Source organism: Abramis brama (genome assembly GCF_963993115.1).
Source record: "Abramis brama genome assembly, chromosome: 5".
Lineage (NCBI taxonomy): Eukaryota > Metazoa > Chordata > Actinopteri > Cypriniformes > Leuciscidae > Abramis > Abramis brama.
Genome location: NC_139967.1, coordinates 32,565,070 through 32,588,994, shown reverse-complemented (window position 1 = coordinate 32,588,994; position 23,925 = coordinate 32,565,070). Strand labels below are relative to the sequence as shown.

The following is a 23,925-nucleotide window of genomic DNA, read 5'->3' as shown; positions in this document are numbered from 1 at the left end:
ACAGATACATAGTTTAAACGTGTTCCTGTTCCCTAGAAAAAATGTGGCCCGGTCGGTCTACAATAGCGGCTTTAAATACATGTTTTTCATTGTCATTGTGTTCAAGGGAAATGCGAAATCTCACATTATGACGATAGCGGAAGTGATATACAGTGAGGACATTATTTGATTTGGATGCAATATCAATACTAAATTGGTTTAAACAACAAAGCACCAATGTAACCAAACACATCTGTGATTTCGGATTTATCTCGGTCATCATCTCGCAGACTTCCGGACGCAGCCACGCACTAGTCTTGGACACAGCTCATGCTCGCACACACGCGTCACACCACACAGTCTATTGTGAGCAGCGGCGCGCGTGCGGGACTGATCGAGGGAGCGCGAGAGCACAGCAGACACGAACCACGGTCGCGTATCTCACGAGCAAAACATTTGAATTGGATTAGTGTGTGTAAAGGAGGATTTGCCTCGCTGTCAGCATGTGTACCGCGTGTTGTGTGTCTCAGGTGAGTGATGCAATTACTGTACATCATGTAGAAACATCATCGTCGTGACTCGTGAACCGCGCGGAACACTCGGTTTCGCCTATTTAAATTATTTTCTATAGCATTTGATGCTGATGTACACGTATGCTTTAGAAAAAGTTTAATAATAAAAGTTCCGTTCTTTTAAAATGTTTGATTGTTGTATTTATTAATAAGTATGTCAGTTTCAAATAGTCTACACAAGCAGCTTTTTAGTGTCATCCTTGTTTGTTCTGTGTATCAGTTAACAACAGCCATGAGTTCTCGGTAGCAAATTTGCTTTGCATCATTTTTGCATGGATATAAAACATATTTTCATAAACTCCTTATTTTAGTCCAGTATTTATTTAACATAACTAATTATTTATTTATTTCAAACCCGACTATGAAGATGCTGTTGATGGGAAAATGCTTAAACCAGCCTAAGACGCTTTGATGGTCTCCCAGCCTGGTCGAACTGGTCTTGTTGACTGGTTTTAGATGGTTTTGTGTCATTTTTCAGCTAAACGCCAGTTTGGCTTGGCTGAAAGACCAGCACAACCCACATAAAACTAGCAAACCATCTTAGGCTGATTTAAGTTTTATCAGCAGGGTGATGGTTTCCTCTGACTTTATAAGATAATATGTTTCCATCAACTGTGGTGTCAGTGTTATCCAACCAGAATCGTATCATGACTTTTTCTAACGGTCAGGAAATTATGTCATCACTATGATTGATCATGTTTCATGCTCCTTTTGTCCTCATTTAACATTCTGGTAAGAACAAATATGTCCCTGACTCCCTGTCTGTCCTTGTTTCCAAACGAGTCACATTTGTAAATGAAATTTGATCAAATTAACCTAAATAAAACATGGTATTGGAGGACACTCCAACAGGAAACCTTTCAAGTCTAGATATGGAAAATGTGTGATACTGATAATGTAATTGTCTACTTCACATTCTCAGTGTACTAATTTCTCTGAGGGTCGTGTAGCCCCTTTGTACGTGGTGGCGTCCGCGGGTGGTCTTTTCATTTCCTGGTTGGATCCGTGTGGCTGCTTGTTTGCATAAGATTAGCAGTAAAAAGAGAGAGCCTTGCAGTCAGTGTTCAGCATCAATAGTGTTGTCTCATTAGTGCTAAGCTTGTCAGGAGCCAGTGGCCCCACAAATGTGTGGAGTCGGGGGGGATTGGCATCGCGTAGTCTCAGTGTTTGTTAACTAATTGCTATCATTAGATAACCCGCTTAGTTTAACTGTTGATTCAACTTTGACACTAATGTATTCCCTCTTTATGGCAACGACAACAGCATCGTTTATTAACATTTGTAGATTCCGTATTGAAATGAGCATTAAACAACCTCACAAGACAACACCAAATTCAATGCGCCTTCAGTTAAATGGTTGAAATCATGATACTGTCATAATATCAAAGCAATTAAAGAGGCATAAAACACACATGTTGGACAGTATCATTTAGCTGTGTTGTCCTTAACTTAAAGCGATAGTTCTCGCAATAATGTCATTATTTACTCATCCTCATGTTGTTCCAAACATGTATGACTGACCTTGTTTGGAACACATAAAAATCTATTTTGAAGAGTGTGTGTGTGTGTTTTTTTTTTTCTACTGTTTTTGTCAATACAATGAAAGTGAATGGGGTCCAAAACATAATTGGGGCCTACTGACTTTTTCACTGTAATAAACAAAAAAGAAAGCCAGTCATACATATTTGGAACAACATTCGAATGAGCCGCTTCACACTCGGCTGCACTGGGACGGTTTGCTATTTTTCTAATATTGTATAAGTATATATAAGTATAATATTAGTATTTTTCTAACATGCCTATCACCTCAAAGATGTTGATTCATCCACTGGGGTCATATGGATTACCGTTGTGATCGCTTTGTTTGGGTTTTGAAGCGTCACCTTTTGTGTTACTAATTCACCTGCATTATATGGACTCACACAGGCCCTGTTAACACTTGGTATTAAGATGTGTTTTGGTCTTTCAGATCACAAGTAGACAAAGGAGACACATTCCTGTTTGTACCTGGTGTTTTAATCCGTTGCTTTTGTCCACTTTCAACCACTTCTGTCCTGATTTCATTGAGGGGAGGTCCTATGGGTGGGTAAATGTTTGGGCTTTTGTAGACCTTTCGATTATGGACAAAATAAGCTTAAGCTTTGTCTAATTAAGCTTAGACAAAGGAGACTTAGACAAAGGAGACAAAATAAGCTTGTACAATTTACATATGAACACGACAGCAGAAAACAGAAAAACATACGTTTACGTTTCTGCTCTGACAGCCGCAAAACCACGCCGAAATGTGTGTTAGAAATCAGGAATGGTGAGAGAACATTGTGCTTGGTACATTTTTCATATTAAAACCAAACTTGGGTCTTCAGCCGAAAAAAGTTTAAATCCTGTCCGGCTAGCGCGCTTCCCATAATGTTTACGCAGTAGGTCATGCGGAGAGAAAGCGGTCTTTTGTGGCGATTCGAACGCATTTGACCACATGAACGTTTACACTGTGAAAGCAATCCAGTCGAATGTGTTTTCGACTATCTCTTGAAGTGGTTGAAAGTGGACAGAGATGGATTATTTTTCTAAAAATATTGGTTTGTGTTCAGTCTTGTAAATCTGGGAGGGCATAAGATAATTTTCATTGTTGGGTGAAGTATCTTTGAGACATCTAGCAACAGTTTGAAGAAATCTGATGTCAAGATGTGAAGCAGAATATCATGATGTTTTGTGGCATTTTGTTGTGTTCAAGCGTTTGAAAAGGTTTTTGTCTTTCGAATTTGTCTTTTTGTCTTGTTCTGCTGTGAAATGTTGTGTAAATCTAACTGATTTCTCCTTCAGATGTCTGGGTTTGAGTCATGGATGACTGTCCTATGAATCAGTCGTAATGATGCATTCTGCATAAAAAAGCTGATTTTATTGCCCAGTAATATTGTGCTGTGTAAACATTCATGGCTTAAGACAGTACTGGTGCAGCTTTGCACTGGAAGGGTCATTATCTCGTTTTCTGTTTGTAATTAATTGAGTGGCACACTGTTCTTGATCAGGCCTTGACATAACTTTGTAAGATCTGATTTGTCTGAACTCCCACATGAGAACTTTGTAAGATCTGATTTGTCTGAACTCCCTTATGAGAACTTTGTAAGATCTGATTTGTCTGAACTCCCTCATGAGAACTCCAATGACTGTGTAGCGTCTCAAATGTGCTGCTTGGTTTTTACTGATGAAAAGCCATGAAATAACACCAATCACATGAACCATCACCATAATAGGCCAAAACAAAATGTGCATTATACTATAGGAACAATTTATGTGGATTTTCACACGTTCCTCAAATCTCAGCTAGTGATTTTTTTCTTCTTCTAGTGACCTGAAAGGTGCCGTTTGTGGCAGGACTGTATTGACTTTGGGTAGCAGTGAGACATTCTGACCCTTCCACACTGCCTTTATGCATCTCTATCGCTCTCCCTCCATTACCATCTTAGAGGGTGTTTACTCTTGTCCCATGAGCCTTTGGGTTACTCTGTATTTGCAATTGAAAAAGCTGTCAAGCAATCGGCATCCATCCATCAACGTTGTGCCATGTGATTCTAGTTGGGAAGGTTTGACTCTTCAGTGTTACTATGGGCACTCTTCACACGGGAAAAAAGTACACAAAAAAGTGCTCACTTCAAACAGTGAAGTAATACATTTTTGCCTCAGCTGTACAATTGCCTGGCTAACAGACCCACAAAGCCGCTATTCATGACACGGAGACTATAGATTAATTGTCCGCTGAGTTTCGACATGATAGTACTTGAGCTCAGTGAAATAATGCGTCTTAATGTTCTTGGCCATTTGCAACATGCACCAAGGATCACTCAATCAAGGTTCGATACAATTCACGATACTATTGCAATACTTTAAGCCAAAAAAATAAATAAATAAATAAATTATTTTATTTCCTATTAAAAGTTAACAAAATGTACTGTTTGATAAAAAAAATTCTAAATTACATTAGGTAATGGGTAATTACATCTGCTTTTTTTTTCACCTGTGTTTTGATCTGGATTTATAGATGCTGCTAAATTTATAAAAAAAAATTACCTTGAATGTCATTGCTCTAATTTATTTTTTATATTTTTATATTTCATATTTTGTTCAAATGTTTAATATATCTGCTGTTCATAATGTTCATTTATTAGTGTGTTATATGATTAGAATGTTGTCCCGGTTTTAAAATAAAGCACAGCAATGATATTTGAGAGTGTTTCTCCCTTTTCAGGAAAAGTATCGAAAAAGTATCGAAATCGCAATACTTGACTTGGTATCGGTATTGAAACAATAATTTTGGTATCGTGACAACACTAGTCGGCAGCCATCTTCCTCTCGACCCCTATGTATCCCTATGCCTTTAGGTTTGGTGATAATAATGCCAATCTGAACACTAAGCGGACCAGGACTAAATGTTGTTGTTATTTTTGTTTTGTTTTTGGTCCAGACCAAACGAACCAAGCCAACCGAACTACAAGTGTGAACACACCCTTAGATTTTTTTAAATAGGAAATTCTGTGTGATAATTCCATTTTTCTGCAATTTGATCCATGTTTTCCACACCGTGGAAATTATAGGGCCCTAATCGAGCCAGTGCTTGAGTTAGCTTTTTCCCAAAAATCATACTACTGTCTTTGTCCAAACTCATTGCACATGTTTTGACTGCCTTATTTATTTATTTTTTCATTAAAGGAAGTAAAAGTAACTGTTTTTAGCAGCCAGCAGTTCTCTAATAGATTTAGATCTTTATTTTATGGTCAGCTTTTCTGCAGGGTGTAAACACAGCGGGACTACAAACAAACCTAGAATCTGTTTGCTACAACACAATGTTCTAACAACTTTTGGATGCAGTTTCATAAAGGTCCTCCACACACTTCTGTGGAGCTTGAGAAATTCGCAGTTCGAATTGTTAGGAAAACAATGTCCATAGGTTATTGTCCTTACCAGTAGTCTGTCACCTTTCACCCAGACCCCTGCTGGTTGCGGGAGAGGGTAAGAGAAGGGCTCTTTGTAGGGGGTTGAGAACTGTCTCCGGGGCAGGAGATGTGGGGGATGGTTTGTTTGCGAGAGGATGTAGAGTGCTGTCCCACTACTCGACCGGTGTTCACCAATGAGTGGGTCGGTGCTGTGGAGAAATGGGTCTGTCATTGGTCGGGGTCGTACGTGTTGACCACCTGCTGTCTGGAGAGGGGGATGTGTCCTCCTGATTTTTGGAGATAGTGTGCCTGCCTTTGATGTGCCGTTTACTGTCAAATTCATGAACCTTTAGGCTTCTAGTGCTTTCTAGAGGAATATCAGCATTATTGTCTTGATTTCTTAACTTTTAGGTTGTTGAAAAAAAGATCCCATTCCCAAAAAGTATATAAATTAGTGTGTTTTTGGATAACACCAAATAAAATATGAATGATTTCTTTAATATTGACAAATCATGTAATAAAATATTTGTATTAAACAAAACTCACTTCTGGGTAGATGATTTTGTACTTTATAAAATATGTTACATCACATAATATTATAATTATTATTAAAATAACCATAGGAGAATGGCAACAGAAAAAGTCATATAAATGGTATGATCTAGAAACCTAAATAAAAATACCTATATTACACATTTACATTATATTATACTGTATTTAGGGATGCACAATATATCAGCCACCATATCGGTATGTCTATTTTTAATATTATCATTATCGGCCCGATAAGAAAATTTGGCTGATATATTAAAGCCGATAAATAATGGATTATTTACTTTAGCTGAGACACTTCAGATGCGCACTGGTTGAAGTATGATTGAAATCACTTCCAAAAGGAAAATACAGTTAAGTGCAACATGTGAACCGCAAGTCTTTTAAATAGGCTACATAAAATTGCATGTTGGTTCATGGCTTTTAATGGTGAGATTAGTGTTTTTGTAATCAGGCTCTCAAAAAAAAAAAAAAAAAAAAAAAAAATATTTGGATTTGATTTATCTGACAATATATATCGGTTAAAGAATTATCGGTATCGGCCAATTTTTTCATATTGGTGCATCCCTAATTATATTTAAGCTATTATTTTAAACATTATAATATAAATAATTTGTTCAAGTTGTGAAATGATGGTAATGATGTGAAAAGCACCAAATGATTGAAGCTATTTTAGTAATATTATAAATATATACTGTAATACCTTTTTATTTTTATACATTTTATGTATTTATAACATCCTATAAGCATAAAAAGCATGTCATATTATCTCTATCGTCTCTTTCTCTGCTTGCATGATCTTGTCTACAAACTGTAAATGAAGAGATAAAATTTCCAGGGCTGTTTGTTGATACTGCATCCCCTCACTCTGATCTCAGAGCCTCATGTTATGTCTGTATCTTGCGTCATGTGATATAAGCTGCTTCATAGTAACAACAGCCCAGCTCTACTATTCCTTACAGCCAATAGGAATGAGGCATTTGTGCTGCTAAAGGGGATACCGACCAATAAGATGTTCAGAGTCCCTTCCAATGCTTTTCCTCAGTTTAACAGTACATTGGTTCTTTATCTTAAAAAGATTGTTTTGTCTTTGTCATTGGTTTACAGTAACGCTGCCTTTTTTATACTTTTAAATGTGCAAATGTGCTTTAAAATCCATTGTTTAATTGTAAATCATTGTAATGGTTTGTGAAGGGTTATTATTAAGCACCTGCATGTGTCCCGCTCACTCTTCTGATGTTTTTCTGCAGCTGGCCTGCTGCTGTGGATCGGCCGCCTGCTCCCTGTGCTGCGGCTGCTGTCCCAAGATCAAACAGTCCACCTCGACACGCTTCATGTACGCCCTCTTCTTCATGCTGGTCACGGTGACCTGTGTCATCATGATGTCCCCCACTGTGGAGACGGCAATGCGAGAACATGTGAGTCTTTGTTCAGAGCTTCTAAGTTTGCATTTTTTAGTATCAGGTTCCCTCATATATAAAGACCATTAAATCTGGTCTCAGGTCAGCAGCAGTGGGCGGCAAGTCATATAAACCTACTGGTTTGGTGTACTTCATTCATATTTTGTGGGCTGTTTCGGGGCTAAAATCTGCAGAATAGTGTAAAATGGGTTTAAATGTGTAAATCTGAGGTGAGAGTGCTGCGCTCTTGTTGGTAACTAAAAGAATTGTCAAGTTACTTAAAAACCAAAACATTAAAAAGTGAACACACAATAGGGCCAGGGATGTTTCTAATTTTGTGAATGACAGGCATTGAAAATCTGCGGTATTTTCAGTGGAGGTCTGTGGCCGTAGAGTCTGTGGGTTTGACGTCATTTTCTTGCTCAAACGATGCAATGAGTTTTATTACTGAAATTATATCAGTGTGCGGTTCGAATTTAATGGCAAAAACATGTCTTGTTGTAGACACATTTATATACCATGAGTGGAGTCAGATTCAAAAGCAAATTACTTCTATGTTGTGTTATGTTTATATACTGTATAATAAATAATAGTTTAACATCAAAATACATTACGAATATGGAAACATTTAAATTTGTGCCGAATGAGGGAGATATAGGCTACGTGAGCCCAACATCTGTTTCTGTTTCACTTTAAATGAATTTGTGTTTGCTTGACGTTTATATAGCTACTTTTTTTATTTTCATCCATGTTCTGTTCTGAATACTGTTAAATTTATAGGATTTGTTGTGGAGGGGAACTAAAATAGCCTATAGCTATGTTTATAGTTCTTATAATGTTTGGAAACATTTTGCTTTATTTAATGGTATTTTTTGGACTTATATGCGACAAAAACACAATTTTATTTGTGTGGTGTATTTTTAACCTTCCAGCAAACATTTTAATATATCTTTAAAAATGACTTAAATGACTTTTTAAACCGTTTAACTGATAGTATTAATCGGTCAAAATTCTTAGTGTCGGTTAACCAGTTAATTATGAGCATCCCTAATTTTATTTCAGTAACAGAATTTAAAATTTTAGTTTTACTTATTGGTAAAAACACTGCTTTTATGAGCCTTTAAAAAAATAATAATAATTCATTAAGGCTTACCACTGTGGATTTACTGGTTTGAATCAGTCTGAATTCATTAGAACAGATACTGAATCAACAGCTGACTCACCTACTGAACTCAGATGATCTTTTTCACTGATATCTGTCTTAAAATGAAGAAAGTTTTGCATATGTGTGGTTTGTGAAACTTAGAGCAGTGTCATTACTGACCAGCTGTTCTATAAAGATGCCAATTAAAAAAATAAAAAAAAACACAAAAAAACACAAAGTAAATCTGGATTCAAACTTCAGACTTTTGTGAATTTTGTGTTATACTTCTAACCACTAGGACACCATCATAGCGGTTTCTGAAGTCTATTTCCTTTTTCTATTTCTTCTATTGCGATTTTCTTGCTAGATAAATAAATGCTTACCTTACTAATAGAAGAACATTATGTCCTCTACTACCTGGATAGATCTTTTTAAAACCTTAGGGGACATTTACAGCATTTGTAGGGACAACATATATGCACATTCATTCATTAATTCAGTAAAGAAAAGGTCAATAGAGGGATCAAGGGTTTATTTGCAGGCAGGCCCATGCTATTCAAACAAACACAAAGGAGAGCTACATGACTCTTCTGCTTCAAAGCATGAAAGGAATGTAAGACTGAGTATCATAACATCTAACAAACACAGATGAACTCTTTCTGCATTTTGATTGTTCTGTAACTATCCAAAAAAAGGTTGAAATGCACTTAAAGGCTGAGTGTGTAACATGAGCTCAAGCTCTCTTTTTGTTTTCAGCACCACAATGAATGCTTACTGAGTAAATGCCATGAGTATAAAAACCCCGACACTAAAAAAGACCAGTGCAGTTATAAAAAACGCTGCCTCTCGGTGAGGCACAAAAGAACGGCCACTGAGGTGCCAAGACACAAAACGATTTACAGCTGTTGAAGCTTTTTCACAAATAGTAGTTTCAAATTTAAGAGCACATAAAATCCCCCCCTGGTGGTCTTTCGTGGTTACAACACACGGACAGAGCAAATGGGATGGGAAATGGTGCATTGCTGACAGAGGAACACCTTAACAACCTTATATTATATGATGGTCCATGTTATAATAATAGCAGTGCAATCCAGCGTTATAACAGGTCTACAAACTGTAGACTGTTGGGAACCTAAATATATTTTAGGAATTGACCAGTGCCTGTAGTTTGTGCCAGCTTTCTCTTCAAAACCACAAAAGAGAACCATAAATACTGGTTCGAATTTGACTGACGTCTTAGCTGGTCTCTGAGAAGTTAATATACTTACAGAAAGAAAAACATGGTAATTCCATGTTTTTGGACATGTGCAATAGTAATACTATAGTGTTCAGTACTTTGAAGTATGAATTTGAATATTATATCAGTAAGATTTTTATTTATTCTTGTGATGGTAAAGCTGAAACAGAATTTTCAGAATTCTTTGAATAGAAAGTTTGTAAGAACAGCATTTATTTGAAATAGAAATATTTTGTAACAAAACCTTTTGAACAGAAATATTTTTTCTTTGCTTGGCTTGTTATTCTAGGACTTTTTACTTGTATTAAAAACATATTCAGTCTTTGATAGAAAACAATGTTATTTCTTTGTTTAGTATTTGGGGTGTGTATATAAGTTGATCTTTCGACTTCCAGCGTGTATGGGTGTGTACACAGATCGGATTATGTTTAACTTTAGCCTTGCCCTGAGGCGACTGCATCTATTCTGTTGCTCAAAATGTAATTTTATCCCTGTATTGTTTTGTGCTTTTCTCAGATTCCTTTCTACACAGAAATGTGTCATCAGCTCAATGCGGGGGAGAACTGCAGTACCCTAGTGGGCTATTCGGCCGTATATAAAGTCTGTTTCGGCATGGCTTGCTTTTTCTTCTTCTTCTCCATGTTCACCATTCGTGTGCGAACCAGCACAGGATGCCGGGCAGCTGTTCACAACGGGTAAGCGGTCCACCCAGACACTTTTGAAGTGGTATTTACACTGGAAACAGTGCTTGTTCCTCCTCTGCTTTGCTCCGTGGCCCCTCTCGGCCCAGGTTCACAGGAGCTATAGGGACCACCGTGTGTATTGTTTGGCCTTCTGCCTCCATCTGTACTCTACTCCTATTGCTCCATTATTCCCCCACAACCAAAGCCCTGAATAGAGGTATTAATCTAAAACTCTGTCCAGAGGAAATGGCGCTCGGAGACGAGCTTTACCCCTATGAATGGGATGGTTTGGCCCCACATGAGAGCACTTCATGTTGCAATAATCAGATCTTTGTGTTGTATGCAAATGCTTGGTGAGGAAGTATATGGCGGAACTCAGTGTTTTATGCTGCTCTGCACATTCATGCAAGCCTTTAGAAAAAACAGGCACAAATCCCTTAATAAAAACCTCATTTAGATCTTCCTGAAACCACCCTAAGATGACATACTAACAAGGGTAAACAGGAAATCTTATACTAGATGGAAAGAGTCAAAATCCCAGAAAGACACTGTAGGAAAAGTATCATTTTCAAGACATATATTTAGTGTCTACCGTTCAAACATTAACATTTTGTTTTAAAGAGGTCTCTTATGCCCAGTAAGGCTGCATTTATTTGATAAAAAATACAGTAACCGTAATATTGTGAAATATTATTACGGATAAAATAACAGTTTTCTATTTTAATGCATTTTAAAATGTAATTTATTTCTGTGATGGTAAAGCTGAATTTTTACCAATTATTTTTGATTATTAATATTATCATTTTAATAATTTATTTCAAGCTTTAGTACAAGTATTTTATTTTTTAGACATGTTTTCTAGATAATATCACACTTAATATTGTTTTCAAACCTTATAAATATGTTCCCTTCATTCAGCATATTATGTCTTAAGCCTGTAACAGTTTCTCCTGTTTCTTTGTAGGTTCTGGTTCTTTAAGTTTGTGGCTTTGCTGGCCTGCTGTGCTGGCGGATTCTTTCTCCCAAATCAAGACACGTTTCTAGAAGGTTTAGTATGATCTGTTTTCATATACACGTTCTTTTTTTTTTTTCTAACGTGCGCTGCTATTGTTTCCGTGCACCCTAAAGAGGCTTGTTAGATTTTATTGAAACATTTTATTGAAGGAATTTTAAAGGAATGTGACACAAGAACATCTTGAGTTTAAACCCTATTATGCAAATCATATTAAGAGAACAGATGTTATCATTTTAGTGATATGCTTGAATTAGCACACTTTATTTAATGGACGTATATCTCAAATCTTTTAATAAACATACTGAGACAGTACCATTGTAATCAGATGGTACAGATGATAATACCATGGCACTGAATGAATTTCATAAATTTACTTTGTACCTTATATGTTACATTTAAAAACAACCTTTTAAAATATTGCATTATATTATAAACTATTACCTTAAATTGCTTATGTTACTTTTTTTTTATTGCATAACATGTGTTACCTTAAAGGTCAGTGTGCAAGAGAATATAATGTATGCTTTTACTGTTTATTAGCTCAAGTCCAAACGATTATCGCTGTTTGGTGTCTCGTTAAATGATTCGTGCTTCCTAATGTGTTTTTAGTACCTGGCTTTTAGCAGAAAGTATTGTTTGTTTTGTCATACAGTATCAGCCAGAGGGAAAGACCTTTGACTCATCTCTCTCTCTCTCTCTCTCTCTCTCTCTCTCTCTCTCTCTCTCTCTCTCTCTCTCTCTCTCTCTCTCTCTCTCTCTCTCTCTCTCTCTCTCTCTCTCTCTCTCTCTCTCTCTCTCTCTCTCTCTCTCTCTCTCAGTCTGGCGTTATGTGGGGGCCACTGGAGGTTTCGTCTTCCTCATCATCCAGTTGATGCTTCTCGTCCAGTTTGCCCACAGATGGAATCAAAACTGGTGAGCCGACGTTTAGAATGTCCAAATAACTGTCTGTTTTTCCTTTCTTTTGCTCTTTTCATTCACCAAGTGGAAAACTTATTAGGCTCCAGTACTTTCCATCATCGTATCCAACTGTTTCTTTTGGTATGTAATTTGAATCCCTGCAACTGGAAATCATTAGGTCTGGGAATGGAGACTATAGTGTAATCTGATGGCGTTATTTCCACTGTCAGATAGGTTGCATAGTTGCCAGCCAGGGTGGTCCTAACATTATGCTGCTATAGCAAATGGGGACCTTTTAACACCAGGTTGAAAGATTTGGGGAAAGTTTTACTGTACTTGCTTCTTATTTTAGTCACTGGCACTGTGGAGGACAAAGTGTGAAGTACAAATCACATGGATGGTTGGGGTATTTGGTGTACTGATTCACTTCCACAACCTCCAGTTCCAACAACAAGCAGAGCAGGTTTCAGACCAGTAACAGTTAAAGCATTGCTTAGAGTTCTCATTCCAAGAACCAGAGCGTTTTGTTTCAGTGGGGAGTTTTCAAGATATGAAACATTTAAACTTTGAGACAGTCACGTTTTTTTTTTAAAGCAGAGCTCTCTGGGTGTGTTCATAAATAATGTGTGTTGTGGCGGTAGAGTATGGCCTTGTGTTTTGCTGTTGACATTATAGGGAGGAGAAAGAGAATAAGTAGGTTCTTGGCTGCTCTCCAGTCTGTGACAGGAAACCCATGGTAGAGCTCAATGTGCATCATAGTTTCCTCTTTACTCAACAAATGGAAGCCTCAGCACAAAAGGGCAGAAACACTCCAGACTGTCACTGGGAATTTTGTAATGCGTCAAATATGTCCCAAGAAGTAACTTTAATTTGACAAAACCGCCCTTTGGGGACATTTATGATTCAAATGTAGATAAAAATTATAATTTATATATATATATATATATATATATATATATATAATAAGAAGTGTGCACTAAAACTTTCCCCATTTTTTCATCATTTCTACATACTGTATTTGTTTCTTCATACACTTTTCTACATACTGTATTTGTTTCTTCACATGAAGAAACAAATACAGTATGTAGAAATTTTGAAGAAATTGGGGAAAGTTTTAATGCACACTTCTTATGTTATACAAAATAAGAAATAAAATTCATATATGAAATAATATGATAGGGTCTATCACATTATCAGGATTTTTTAATGAACAGAACGTTTTAAAGAACAGTATCTTTAAATATATACTATTTAAAAGAACTGTATTTTTATGAAATATGCAATATAATAAATGTCTCTACTGTCACTTTTGATCATTTTCATATTTCTTTCATTTATTTACAAAAATAACCCCAAACAGTAGTGTATACTTTTTGTAATAAAACAATATTTTATCACCATTATTTTAATTTTAGGTTGTGAAAATTCAGAAAAGCTGACTTTTAAGCGGTCATTTAGTCTGCAGAAATTATGTAATACAATCTTTATATGTTTGTGTATATATATATATATATGTGTGTGTATATATATATATATATATATATATATATATATATATATATATATATATATATATATGAAATATATGAAGAGACGGATCCAGTATTTCCTCATGGAGATGTTGAAATGAAGCAGACACTGGAGGGCTGCCCAGCAGATGGAAGTCACTGCTGTCATCACTTCTTATGTGAATTACTGAAACATTCCCTCACCCCACGCCTTCACGTATCTTCACTGCTCACTCAATCATAGTTATCATGCACGGATATGGTACATTTATGATAAAAGCATTCTACCGCTGAGAAAAACTTGTCATTTAACAGTGTCTCTTTATCCAAAGTGACTTACAGTTGATGAATTTCAGTAAAAGTCTCTTGGGGCAATCTTGGTTTAACAGCTGAAGGAACACAACAGTTACAGGCCATTAGTGAGAAGAACATCAGGGTCTCTAGTTGCTCACTGGTCCACCTTAGACTCAGCCTCAGATGGCACACCCACGAACCACCTGGTTAAGTGGAAACATTCTTTTTGTTGAAGATATTTAGTAGCAATATACAGTAAGATCTTATTAATTAATACTTTTATTCAGCAAGGATATAATAATTTGATCAAAATTGACAGTAAAGACATTAAGTACAATGTATAAAAGTCATAAAATCAAATTCAAATGTCATGGGACACTGAAGACTGGAGTAATGGCTACCCCATACCTGGATTTGAGATCTAGATCTGAAGGAATGTCTACAGTGAAGAGCTTTTGTCTCATGAAAGGAATTAACGTTGGTCATTATGGAAACGATCCAGCTGCATCTGTGTTCTTTAATTTGCGCGTCGTCATCAGTAGATTTTCTACTCCTATAGGCGCTATTTTGGAATTGCGCTGTAAATCTGGCCCATTATGTACATTATCATGATAATGAAGTTGAAAGACTTCATATAACAGACATTATGCAATTCTAACACACTTGTCTAATGTTAACCTGTTTAGAGACTTTTAAGATTTATAATGTTGTTTATTTTAATGTTTATTACCTCTTTGTACCTCCATTTTAAGTACTTTTTTCGTAATTGCAATTTTGGTAACACTTTATTTTACAGTGTCCTTGGCTTGTTTCATATGTTACACGTACTTATTGTATTAATAGTACATTATGCATAATTATTACATGCAACTAACCCTAAACCAAACCCTATTCTTAACCCAAACCCTATAGTATGTAAATGTTGTTAATTAGTATCACTCAGTACTTAAATATATAATTACACTGTAACAGGGACACCTTAAAAAGTGGGTTACACTTTATTTGGTAACACTTTATTTTACCGTGTCATGTAGTTACTATAGTAATAACTATAAATTATGCATAATTACATGCAACTAACCCTCAACCAAACCCTAATCCTAACCTAACCCTATAGTAAGTACATGTAGTTACTTAATATTACTCAGTACTTAAATGTCTAATTACATTGTAACAACGACACCTTAAAATAAAGTGTAACCCTTTATTTTAAGGTGTCAGTGTTACAGTGTAATTATACACTTAAGTACAGAGTAATAATAATTAACTACATGTACTTTACTATAGAGTTGGGTTCGGATTATATTTAGGGTTAGTTGCATGTAATTATGCACAATTTATAGTTATTACTATAGTAACTACATGTAACGTGTAATAAGGGCACTGTAAAATAAAGTGTTACCAAAAAGTATGACTGCAATTTTTTTTATAGACAGAGGGACAAAATTGTTTTCATCATGCCACAAAAGCTGAAGTTGTTTTGAACCCATGAGCATTCCTTTGAACCGTCTCTAATGTGTCCCTCCACAGGAGCTCAGGAGCCAAATATAATAAAATGTGGTATGCAGCACTGGCTTTTGTCACACTGGTGCTGTTCTCCATGGCAGTGGGAGCCATGGTGTTCATGATCAGGTTCTACACACACCCAGAAGCCTGCTTCCTCAACAAGCTCTTCCTGGGAGTCAACTGTGGCCTGTGCTTCGTCGTGTCCCTGCTGGCCATCTCGCCCTGCATTCAGACCTGTGAGTTTACCAAGATGCTTGGGCTTCAGTGACCTACTTTTTGTACTAAAAAGCAGATGTTTGTTTGATGTCAGGCAAACAAGTTTATTCATAGTGCCTGGAGCTGGAGCTTTTCCCATGTGTGTGCAAGCCGGAGAGTTTTATACAGTCAGTTATCATGGATTCTCACTAAACAGACCAACTTTAAAGAAGGTGAAACTGAGTAAGCAAGTAATTTAAAGATACACGTTGTAACTTTTGGCCCTCTAGCAGTTAAAAAACAAAACTGCATGCATTTTGCGGAAGAACTTTGTTTTGGTTGTGCTTCGGCTCTGAGCGACTGCGGATGAATATGGTTATCTTGCTTTAAGTAAAATGTTGTTTAAGGTTGGTATTTTTTATTGCATTTGTGACATTTTATCAGTTACCACAGACTGTGGATGAAGTTTGCAGAGCTTAACTCCATGTTAAGACATTACATGCTCAAACAGGGTCGGGAAGCTATCCTTTCACATCAGAGTCATTAAAAAACATGTGATGCTTAAGTGTAATGGTTATACATTTGTAACCATATATAATCTAAACATTTATTCATGGTGTTGCCTGCTAAACTTGTGATTTGTATTATTGTAAAAAGCATTTGCTGTTTGTTTTTACAAACTGAGCCAAGTCTAAATGGATATCTTTGGTAACAAATGTAAATACAAATTCTAAGTAGAGAAATTCTGGCTGAAACTGACAAGCTTATATTTACTAATTTATTTTATGTTATGGCCAATAACCAATAAATGGCCATTATTAAAAGTATATCATACTTTGTCTAAATTAAAAAATGAAACTTAAAACTAAAATCAACCGTTTTAAATGCTAAAAGTGATTATAGACATCACAGCATTATAATGTACAGTATGAAAATGGAGAGGATATTGTATATTCATATATTGTGATTTGTTAAATATTACATTAAAGTGTTATTAAACACTGAGCAAAGGTGATCAAATGTTAAAATAGAGGAAATAAGCATGACCAATTAAATATACTCTATCGATATATCTTGTGGATCCAAAATTTAGGCTACATTTTTTTTTTTAAACTAAAGTAACAGTTTTGTTCAGCAATGATGTATTTCCACAAAAACATGAAGCAGCACAAATGTTTTCAACATTGATAATAATAATAAATCTTTCTGTATGCAGTATGGAGCTTTGCCATTACAGGAATAAATAAATATATTAAAATTTGAATAATATTTACTGTTTTTACAGTATTTTTGATCAAATAAATGCAGCCTTGGTGAACATAATCTTATTCTTTCAAACACATTACAAAATCTTACCAACACCAAAACCATGATGTGTGAATAAGCATGAACACTCAAACAGACAGTACAAATCTGTATGTGCTGCTATTTACCAATAAATCTGATGTTTTGCTCGGTTCTCCACACAGTCCAGCCCACCTCAGGCCTGTTGCAGCCCGCGATCATCACCGTCTACGTCATGTACCTCACCTTCTCAGCGCTCGCCAGCAAACCCATCGAAAGTGAGTAAAAATACTCTCGCTTTCACACTCAAACACAGTCTCCCACTCTGTCCTGGGTGTGTCTCTCAGTGGTCTGTGGTGTGGACAGTTCACAGAGGCTGCAGTAATGCATCTTTTTAAAATCAGTCCTGTGCTCTGTCTCTTTCAGCGGTGGTGGAAGACGGAAACAATGTCACCGTCTGCGTTCTTCCCTTTAAATCGGGACTGAAGAGCGACACCAACATAGTGACGGGCATCGGAGCGGTCATACTGTTCGGCTGTATACTGTACTCTTGGTATGAGCAATGACTATTTTGTTTTCTCAGCCTCACCTTAAAGGAATAATTCACTAAAAAATGTGAAACAAAAATAGAGATCTATCCAAGATCTATACCGGTATTGGTGATAACTGTGTTATTTAAAATGAATAAATACATATTGATACCGTTTTAATAATACACATCTGATCCTAAAATCCTAAAATGTTTTATATAAATGAAGTGCCTGACAGAACCCTTCCTTTAAGGTTCTATATAACCTTTTCTTCTAAGTTCTGAACATCTGATATTGTGATGGCCCTAATCTAAACTGCATTCTAAAACAAAACACCATAAAAGTATAATAAAAGATATTATAGTGCATATGACTCATACACTATAGTCTGTAAGGGGTTTTACAGTCAAAGACCCAGAACTAGATATGATTGAATGAAGACCTGGAGTCAGAATTATAATAAATTAAAGAAAAGATTTACTGAAGATAGTTTGCAGTTTCGTCAGCTTCAAGGCTCACACGTTTGTAGGCCGCCCCGCTTACAGTTACAAAGATCACAGCAGTTATACCCCTCACCAAGGTCTAAGCTACATCCTTGCTTCAGGTTGAATGATTCTCATTGGCTAAGAAATAGATAAACATAGTAATTTTCCACACATATACAGATAGACTGAAGCATATCTCCATCGATTATCCAGCTGACACTCGGACCATGAAGTTAGGCACGCCGTGACCTTCCAGTTCTCAGATTTGGGTTGCTGGGCGCCAACATGTCCAGAACAACAACTCAGTCAATCTCCAATAATGCCAGTGGTTCCTTAACATGTAACCAAGAAGACTAACACACACACCGACACACAGCTTTTCCAAGGTTGGATTTGGCCAGGCTCTAACTATAAACAGGAGAGTCGTCTCAAAACATCAAGATAATGCGTTCTTTCTCTCAAGGAGAGCTACACTTTAGGCTAACTGGACAGTAAGGTTTTAACTGAGAAAGGTTCCCTTAAACTATAGACTTCAATGACCCCTGTGACTTATAGTCGTCAGGGTACCCTAGAAAAACAGATGTGTGTATTGACACATGTTGAAGACCTTTCTTAACAAAACAAAACATCTTTCCAGATTTCATTTCTGGAAGCCGGGCTAAATGAGAAAGCACTGTTACTGCATTCATATCAAATACAGACATTAGAGAATACATGAAAGGAACATTTAGGTAATCACACTGTATAACAAAGTAAAATCTCACAAGCCTAGAGAAGTCATTCAACTCATGTGACATTTAGAGGAAAAGTATTGATGAATACCTTGATTATAATCACTTATTACATATACATTGAAGCAACAGTTTATTCCAAAATCCACACCCTTCAATTCAGGGTGTGAAATGAAAAAATAATTCAAAAGTAATTTCCTAGGAATCTTCCCCCTTGAGCGTAATTAAAAAAAAAAAAAAAAAAATCATAATCAAACCAAACCTTGTGTTCCACTGAAGAAAAAATATAATACAATTTGGAAAGACGTAAAGATGCATAGACGACAGTGTGTTGCATGTATGTAACTGTCCCTTTAAATATGCTCAGATGTTTTTAGTCTGTATGCAAATCCCCATAACATGTCATTTAAATGGGTGATCCCAGAAACTAACCCAGGAGGAATAGAAACACATAATTATCTGGCTATGACAAGATGTTCATTTAGATTTAAAAGCAGGTAGTCTGGTAGGAAGGGAGTGAAGATTAGAAGCTCTCAAACTGTCAAGACGTGAACGCACATGTGTTTCTCATTAACTGCAGACATGTCTGCTGAAGCTCTCTCTTTAGCTCCACCAAAGCCATATTTACACACATGTGATTCACAGCGATACGTGTTAGTTATCAGCCCAGTGATTCAAATGCTTTTGCCATATTTCCAGTTTTCGTGAGGCAAACAAAGCTTTGAAGCAGAAAAATTGACTTATTTTTTTCGTCTGGTTCTGTCTTGATGAGTTGTAGTCTTGGGAATGTTCTGCTTTTACATTTAACTGTTTAAAAAGAACACTGCCCCCATGTGTCTGATGCCATTCGAGCTGACATAAAAATACTCTTTCCCTCCAGCTTGATCTCCACCACCAAGAGGAGTTCAGCAGCCTTGCAAGTGTACAGGAACGACATGCCTGAAAATGAGGTGAACGTTTGCTCACCTTTGTTTCTCTCTGCTGTGTTTCATACAACATTACATCAAACTAAATCATCAATCATGCCATCTCTTCTTTTCTTTTTTTCAGAGAGCCCGCTGCTGCTTCTGCTGTGTTGATGATACAGGCAAGATGCTTATTTCAACCAACACCTCTTTTAGTATTTACGAGATCACTTGAAGATTTAGGAATAACCCATTTTCAATATTAATTTGAATGGTTTACACAGTAAAAAAGGGTAGATGGAGCCTCTAGGTGGTGAAGAAGAATTACTACAGGTTTCTTAAAACAGGTATTTTATATATTTATATATACATATTTTCCAGAAGATTATGATGATGAGAAGACCGCAGGAGGGCAGAGTGTGAAGTATGATGAGAAAGATGGTACAATCTACAGCTACTGGTACTTCCATTTTGTTTTCTTTCTTGGCTCCCTCTACGTCATGATGACTGTAACCAACTGGTTTCAGTAAGTAAATACATGTTTTTTTTTTTCTCTTTTTTTTTTATTTTGTATCTCTGAATGTCATTTTGCCTATTTTGAGTTATTTTAGTAAGGAAGGTTTCTATTCCTCAAAGAGAGGGTGAATAATTAGAAAGTGAATTATGTTCATTGGGTTCAATTATTGTGAAATATTATTACAATTTAAAAGAACTGTTTTTTATTTGATTTATATATTTTTTTTAAATGTAATTTATTCTTGTGATGCAAAGTTGATTTTTTTTTTTTTTTTAGCATAATTCTCCAGTCTTCAGTGTCACATGATCCTTCAGAAATCATTCTAATATGCTGATTTGCTGCTCAATAAATATTTATTATTATTATCAATTTTGAAACCAGTTGTGCACTTTATTTTTTCAGGATTCTTTGAATGAATAGAAAGTTCAAAACAACAGGATTTATTTGAAATAAAATCTTTTGTAACATTATAAATGTCTTTACTGTCACTTTTGATCAATTTAATGCATCCTTGCTGAATAAAAGTAATCATTTCTTTAATTTTCTTTCCAAAAAAAAAAATTCTTACTGACCCCAAACTTTTGAATGGTAGTGTAGAATGTTCATAAAGCTTTCTATATCAGATAAATGCTGTTCTTTTGAACTTTCCTGGTAGAAAAGACTGGAGTAATGATGCTGAAAATGCAGCTTTGCCATCACAGAAATAAATCATATTTTAAAATATATTCAAACAGAAAACAGTTATTTAAAAATGTAATAATATTTCACAATATCGCTGTTTTTTCCTCTATTTTTAATGAAATAAATGCATCCTTGGTGAGCAGAAGAGACTTATTTTGAAAACATTAAAAATCGTACCAATCCACATATATATATATATATATATATATATAGACACACACACACACACACACACACACACACACAGGCGTTCAGAAGTTTATGCATTATATATATATATATATATATATATATATATATATATATATATATATATATATATATATATATACGCACACAGGCACACACACACAGGCGTTCAGAAGTTTGGGATTCAGTTTCTGAAATCTTGAAATTGTACTAATAAAATTATAATTTTTTACATTTTACTGTAATGTAATTTTGTATTTTTACAAAATAACTGTATTTTTTTTAAATTGATGTAGTCAGATAATTGTATTTATTTGAGTTGTAATTTTGTACTCCAATTTTACCATCAAATTTCTGTGACCTAATTGAAGCCCAGTATGCAGTTATGAGGAACACCAGAATGCCAGAGGTCACTGTGTATTATTAATATTAATATGATCTTCTCTCTTTGCAGTTATGACAACGCAAAGATCGAGAGGCTGCTGGAGGGGAGCTGGTCAGTGTTCTGGATCAAGATGGCATCTTGTTGGGTCTGTTTATTTCTGTACATGTGGACCCTGGTGGTTCCAATGCTCTTCCCAAAGAGATTCCAAGCCTAGAAACCCTTCACACATGATCCAGTATCACCACTGTCCATTTACAACTACTGTGTTGTGTGTGTGAGAGAGAGAGTAAGAGTGAGTGTAAGACTGAGTTTTGTCTTTTTTATTTGTTTTCTTAGTTTTAGTATAGTGAAGGCTCAACGGCTGCTTTTTAAATACATTTCCATGGAGATTTGTTACAGAAATCATGTTATGGTTGCTCCCATACTGATGTAGGGCTCTTGTTTACCTCATAACATGAAGGTATGAGAACAAAGCATTGCTCAGGCTCACACATCACCTGTAAGTGTCTTGCTTGTTACGCTTTTCTTTTGGTAGCTGAAGAATTCTATGCAAATCCAAAAACCATCTCTGATTTTCATTCAAGAGTTTGTCTGCATTTTTTAATGTAATATTTCTTAAGGTTTGTTGTGTTTTCTATAGTTATTGTATTTCACTACGAGGGTGTTTTACTAAGGTACCAAGACTTTTCATTTGAGTAAATGTACCTATTTATTAAATAGAAATTATGATTAGGTAGGAAACCGCTGCCTTGCCAAGACCACGGGACTACACCGTCTATCAGTTGCACTCATGGGAACAAACCAGCTGAGAAATGACAGTGCAAGGTTATTCCAGTACATGCATGTAAATAGATTTACCCATATGAGAGGTCTTGTTGCTGCATTTATTAAAGCACCCTCATAGCTTCCTTTTAAGACCGCGCCAAAACAATAATTCCAAATAAGTCTGCAACATTCCTAAAGTTTCCTATCTTTCGGTTTCATCTTCAATCTCAGGTAGTGATGAGAGCTACATATTTAGCATAGGGTATTTCCAGTGAATCATACCATTCTAAGTAGAGCATGTGACTGCCATTCCCAGTTAAGGTTTGTACAATGATTTGAAATGAACAGGGAAAACCAAGGCCACAACCTTATGCCCCAAAAACCTAAACTGTCAAACAGATTGTTATATGTGTGGCCCATAGCAACATTGAAACTATAAATTGTTTTTCTTACTTGCTTTCCCAATTTTGTTACAATTTAAATGGTGCTTTAGACCATGGATGTCATATTATATCTCAGCTCATGCACTAGGCTAACAAGCATGCCATTTGTCAAAGAACACATTTATACCATATTTTATACTTATAAAGCATTGTTACAGCTATTGTATTTAATCTTTCAGAGGTTTTTGTTGCTGTAAGTGCATGTTTGTGTTTCTTGATTGTGGTGTTCGGTTTACATAGTTACAGGAGCTGCCCATATTAGACGCACTGTAGCATTCCTGATGCTCCCTGGTAGAAAAAAAAAAGTGGTTGGCGTCGTCGTTGATGAAGAAAATACAATCTAGAACTGGAATTATTTGACATTTTATGGTTATTTCCTGTGTAGCAGTCGTAGCTGCCCTAAATGTTTTGACCAAACAGACAAACCAAAATCTCTTCAAGATGTCTGAGTCTTTGTTACTTTCTGAATAACTTCTCTTAAATGCCCTGAAGAAATCTGTCTGATGATGTTTTTGAGTGAAATCGAGAAAATGATTGCCTTAAACACTACATGTTACAACTGCATCAAGCTATAAGCATACTGTTTTATGTAACCTGTGAATAATTTGGTGCTCTGTATTTGGTTTAACCGTGTTTGTCTGGATTAAACATTATGCTTTCCTTTATTTACAAATATGCTGAACATAAACATGACATTTAATTGCAATGTGTGCTTTATGTAAATAGTCCTTTGTAAAGATGACCACTAGGTGTACTCATAGTATTGCAAGCAAAGTAATCTTGCGCTTTGTGCTGTTCTCACTAATTTCGCATGAAAACATTATAATCCAAAAAATATGTACAGTAAGTTTAAAACAATTATTTTCCTCATTTATATGCCTCAATTTGTATTATTATTATTATTATTATTATTATTATTTACTTTTTCTCATTATTTCAACACATTTTATGAAGGGTCAAATGAGTTTAACTGTTGCAGGATAAAACCCATTCTTTTTAGTGTTTTTATTGGTATTTCCAGTTCTTTCAATAAAAAATACAAGTTAATAAAAAACTGTTGTCTATCACTTTATTTAATGTTTTTATACATGAAAACCAGA

The 23,925-nt window shown here is 35.7% G+C and overlaps 1 protein-coding gene across 2 annotated transcripts; it reads left to right on the top strand.

Annotated features, from left to right (window-relative positions):
• Positions 1–127: 127 nt before the first annotated feature.
• Positions 128–23,490, top strand: serinc5 (serine incorporator 5). 2 transcript variants are annotated; one of them, XM_084115856.1, is made up of 12 exons: positions 128–509; positions 7,282–7,449; positions 10,329–10,507; positions 11,460–11,542; positions 12,329–12,422; positions 15,740–15,951; positions 17,380–17,472; positions 17,621–17,747; positions 19,821–19,890; positions 19,991–20,027; positions 20,230–20,371; positions 21,687–23,490. In XM_084115856.1, the coding sequence occupies exons 1-12, from the start codon at positions 483–485 to the stop codon at positions 21,829–21,831; spliced, it is 1,377 nt and encodes a 458-aa protein (XP_083971982.1). In that variant the 5' UTR covers positions 128–482; the 3' UTR covers positions 21,832–23,490. The 2 variants fall into 2 exon arrangements, with proteins under 2 accessions (XP_083971982.1, XP_083971981.1); XM_084115855.1 differs by having other exon boundaries at positions 20,227–20,371.
• Positions 23,491–23,925: the final 435 nt, after the last annotated feature.

Coding starts and splice junctions, on each gene's coding strand:
- serinc5 (XM_084115855.1), top strand. CDS start 483: ATGTGTACCGCGTGTTGTGTGTCTCAG. Junction 15,952..17,379: donor CTCGCCCTGCATTCAGACCT/GTGAGTTTACCA, acceptor TTCTCCACACAG/TCCAGCCCACCTCAGGCCTG. Junction 17,748..19,820: donor GGCTGTATACTGTACTCTTG/GTATGAGCAATG, acceptor CTTTCCCTCCAG/CTTGATCTCCACCACCAAGA.